At 35.3% G+C, this 3,482-nt stretch overlaps 1 protein-coding gene across 2 annotated transcripts; it reads right to left on the minus strand.

The window, feature by feature from the left end:
• LOC109361582 (E3 ubiquitin-protein ligase RING1-like) lies at positions 579-2,040 on the minus strand. 2 transcript variants are annotated; one of them, XM_019607079.1, is made up of 2 exons: positions 1,239-2,040; positions 579-1,190 (listed from the first exon to the last, which is right to left on the minus strand). In XM_019607079.1, exons 1-2 carry the CDS (start codon positions 1,912-1,914, stop codon positions 727-729), a joined length of 1,140 nt encoding a protein of 379 aa, XP_019462624.1. In that variant the 5' UTR covers positions 1,915-2,040; the 3' UTR covers positions 579-726. The 2 variants fall into 2 exon arrangements, with proteins under 2 accessions (XP_019462624.1, XP_019462623.1); XM_019607078.1 differs by having other exon boundaries at positions 579-2,040.

Below are 3,482 nucleotides of genomic sequence, written 5' to 3' on the forward strand. Positions count from 1 at the left end.
TCTTATCCCAGTCCAGATGACTATATAGTACATAATGCTTCTCTTTTCTTAGTCTAAAGGGATTTAATATTTCATACCTAGTTAAGAGGCTTCAATTATATATTTGAAAGAAAGCAACTAAATTGTTCTGATGATAGATGTATCCGGAAACACCATATTAATCTTGACCTGGGGAGTTCAAACAATATTAATTTTATAAGAGTTTATAGACTCAAGTATATAGACCACAACTATCCTATAACTAAGGAGTACAAAGGTGAAACTTTACAAAATAAAGATAAGATTACAAGTAGACAAAATACAAGAGCAGATCAAGCTTTATTTAAATCTTTTATCTGCTACCAATTACTTGATTGATTCAGTTTCTATTTTGTGTTACTCCTCAGATGCTGTCTACTGATAATTGAATCGGTCTGTTCCTATATACTTGTGGTTCAACTCTTTCCTTACTTTAGTAAGCTGTATTTTAATGACATTGACTACCAATAGAATATAATGTTTATTACTCTTAATGTCAAAAACATAGGATGAAATAACCATATTGTTGCAGAAACTATACTAACCATATTATCGCTGTCTGTTTTGAAAAGGCAGAAATATATAGATCATTGCTTTGGATAAGCTATTATACTCTTACCTAATTATCCTCTTAATTTTTTCGACGTGACCCTGCCATGCTAGGACCTGAAGATTTGGTTGGTATATTTCCCTAGTACTTCTTCTAATTTACAAGGGAAGGGTTAAACTCTGGCTCCTACAATGTCTAGAAAATAACAATTTTGTGTTATGTGAAAAAGACCCTCTCAATGAAATAGGCTTTTTCTGGAATGCGTGCTGAATTGAAGTCTGTTTGTAAATAGTTGAACTTCCACTGCCACTACCCTGCTTAGAAATAAGCATATCCTTGTTACCTGAATTGATTTTGTCATCTAAGCTTGTGTGTGAGCCTTCTACATCACACTTTAGACCCACCACATCAGTAAATATCATTGGAGCAGAAGAAGAATCCATGGACACTGACCTCATCATGTGTTGTATTTCCACTTCTAAAGCATGGAAATTTATCTTGTCAGAATTAGGCAACATCTTATCTGGAATTTCACTATCCCCTTCTGAATCATCATTTTCAATCCTCAATGTGCTACTCTCACTTTCTCCTACATGACTAGTTCCTATTTCTTCCTCATTAGTACCACTTATGTTCTCCATATGATTCTGACCGAAAGCGCTTGTATTCGCCTCAGTGGCACTCACCTCAGTGCCACCACTTCTACTACCATTAGCACCACCATCATGAACCACGGGTGCGCGACACAAGGGGCAATTCTTATGTGATCTTAACCAAGTATCAATGCAAGGAATATGAAATGCGTGGCTGCACTTAGGCAAGAGTCTTAAATTCTCTTGTTGTTCAAACTCGCCGAGGCAAACAGAACACACTGTCCCATCTATTAGCCCTTCTTCTTTTCTGTATTTGAAAACCGTGATGGAATCTATCAATGATTGTTGAAGACCCTCTGTGCGGATAAACCATATAGGGTGCTCAACCATTGGTCCCTCATCATTATCTGAAACAACAGCTGAGTCTCCATTCACATGGAACAATATAGGCGAGTTTCTTGTTCTGTTGTTGTTATGGTTGAGTCTTCTTGAGTAATAGTGCCTTAAGATTAAGGAAATGATGCAAAGAGACATAACCATGCCAACCATGCAAGCCATAACAATCAAAGCTACTTGAAGTAAGTGAACATGGTTATGGTTTGTTATGTAATCCCCACCGATGAAATCGGAGACAGGAAGCCATGGTTCCGGCTTCTGTGGCAGTGATTCAAGAGGAGAAGGTGTTGGACTAGCAGCAGTGGTGGAAGCATGGTAATGATGCTGATGCAGCAGTTTTCTACTGTGAAAATCCATTTAGCATACAGAGTAAGAAGTAGAAGTGTTAAGGAAACGAATGTTTATGCAAAGAAATTCTACAATGATAAGATAGAAATGGAAAATGTATAGCATTTTTTCTGACCATAGACTATGCCCTGGTCGGATGGTAACGTGAGTATTATGGGATTAACATCACTTGTCCCAAATGATGTCTTATTCTTTCTATGTCTATCATTTGATTTTTAAAAAAATTATTTTATCCACAGATGGTTTGAGACAAAGAATGTGACATCGTTAGGGATAGATGATCCCCAAAGTCTTATATTACTACGTCTTAAAAACTTACAACAATCTAATATCTCAAATAATGTCACAAAACATGTCTCAGACTAATAATATTTGAAACAAAACAGAAAAAATAATAAACATTTAATTTTTTTAATAAATTTTTATTGGTTTGAAACATAATTTGGGAGATGTATTTGGGTTGGAGACATGAGAATTTGCTTGGTAGCTTCATTTATATTTCCATCCAAGTCAATGGACTTTGAATGAGGCGTTTACGCGTTTAACTTTAACTCTGGTGGGACAATAATATGTGATTCCCATCAATCCAATTATAATACATATATGCTCATGATTCACTCCGCGACTCACAAGTCGCCAAGCTCCGTGGCATGATTACCGTTAAAAAGATGAATGATAATTCAAATGATGCATCCGCGTATGAAATTAAAATCTTATGTGATCTCAACCACAGGTGCACGATGACACAAGGGACAATTTAAATTTGTTTTCAAGCTCACTCTACAAAAATGTAACAAATTTTATAACAAGTTTTCTTTTAATATATATAACCTGTCAAAGCCACAAGACTATCAAAGGAAGACAAGTTATCACATTTGGGTTTATATTTCCTACAGTACTGACCGTGTCAACTTTTGTATCAGGTAAAGGAAATAAAATATAATACATATTTTTGTGAAGTAGTTTTAAATATTTTCTTCACTTAAGTATGTTAACCTCGTTGTTGTAGATTTCTCACTACTTGGCCGTGCTCATCCCAAACAATGGTTCATAATCAGATTTCAAAGTTCTAACTAGGATAAGCTTAACCTTACAATTTACATATAGACTTGTTATAAATGTCATGCCTTTTGATTTCTTATATGCAAACCAATTATCATTGCCTCTACTTTGTAACTAGTACTCTTCCTATTGATGCTCATTGACCTATGTATGTGCATAAACAGCCTGTGAAAATTTCTTGAACCATAGCTTTGTGTCCATCATAATTCATAACAAACCTCAAATGGTGATACTAGTTTTAGTTTTATTTGTTGGAAATTTCTTATGATTGGTGAAATATCAATCGTAGGATCTTGAATTCATGATTCTCATGCACATATATGAATCAAAGGGTGCAGCGTCATACCTGAATCCATGTTCATGGATGTGCTCCTTTGATACACGTTTCTGAAATAAGTTTTGTGGTATGATGGTCTTCCTCAACCAAATCCCTGAATCCTCTTGGGGAGATGATAAAACTGAATTTTATTTGGTGTATTGGGGACCATAAGCTTCCTTATGTGTTAACTTATAGG

Source organism: Lupinus angustifolius, chromosome LG12 (genome assembly GCF_001865875.1).
Source record: "Lupinus angustifolius cultivar Tanjil chromosome LG12, LupAngTanjil_v1.0, whole genome shotgun sequence".
NCBI classification, from domain to species: domain Eukaryota; kingdom Viridiplantae; phylum Streptophyta; class Magnoliopsida; order Fabales; family Fabaceae; genus Lupinus; species Lupinus angustifolius.

Excerpts from the sequence above, each read along its gene's own strand:
- LOC109361582 (XM_019607078.1), bottom strand. The coding sequence starts at position 1,914 with ATGGATTTTCACAGTAGAAAACTGCTGCATCAGCATCATTACCATGCT.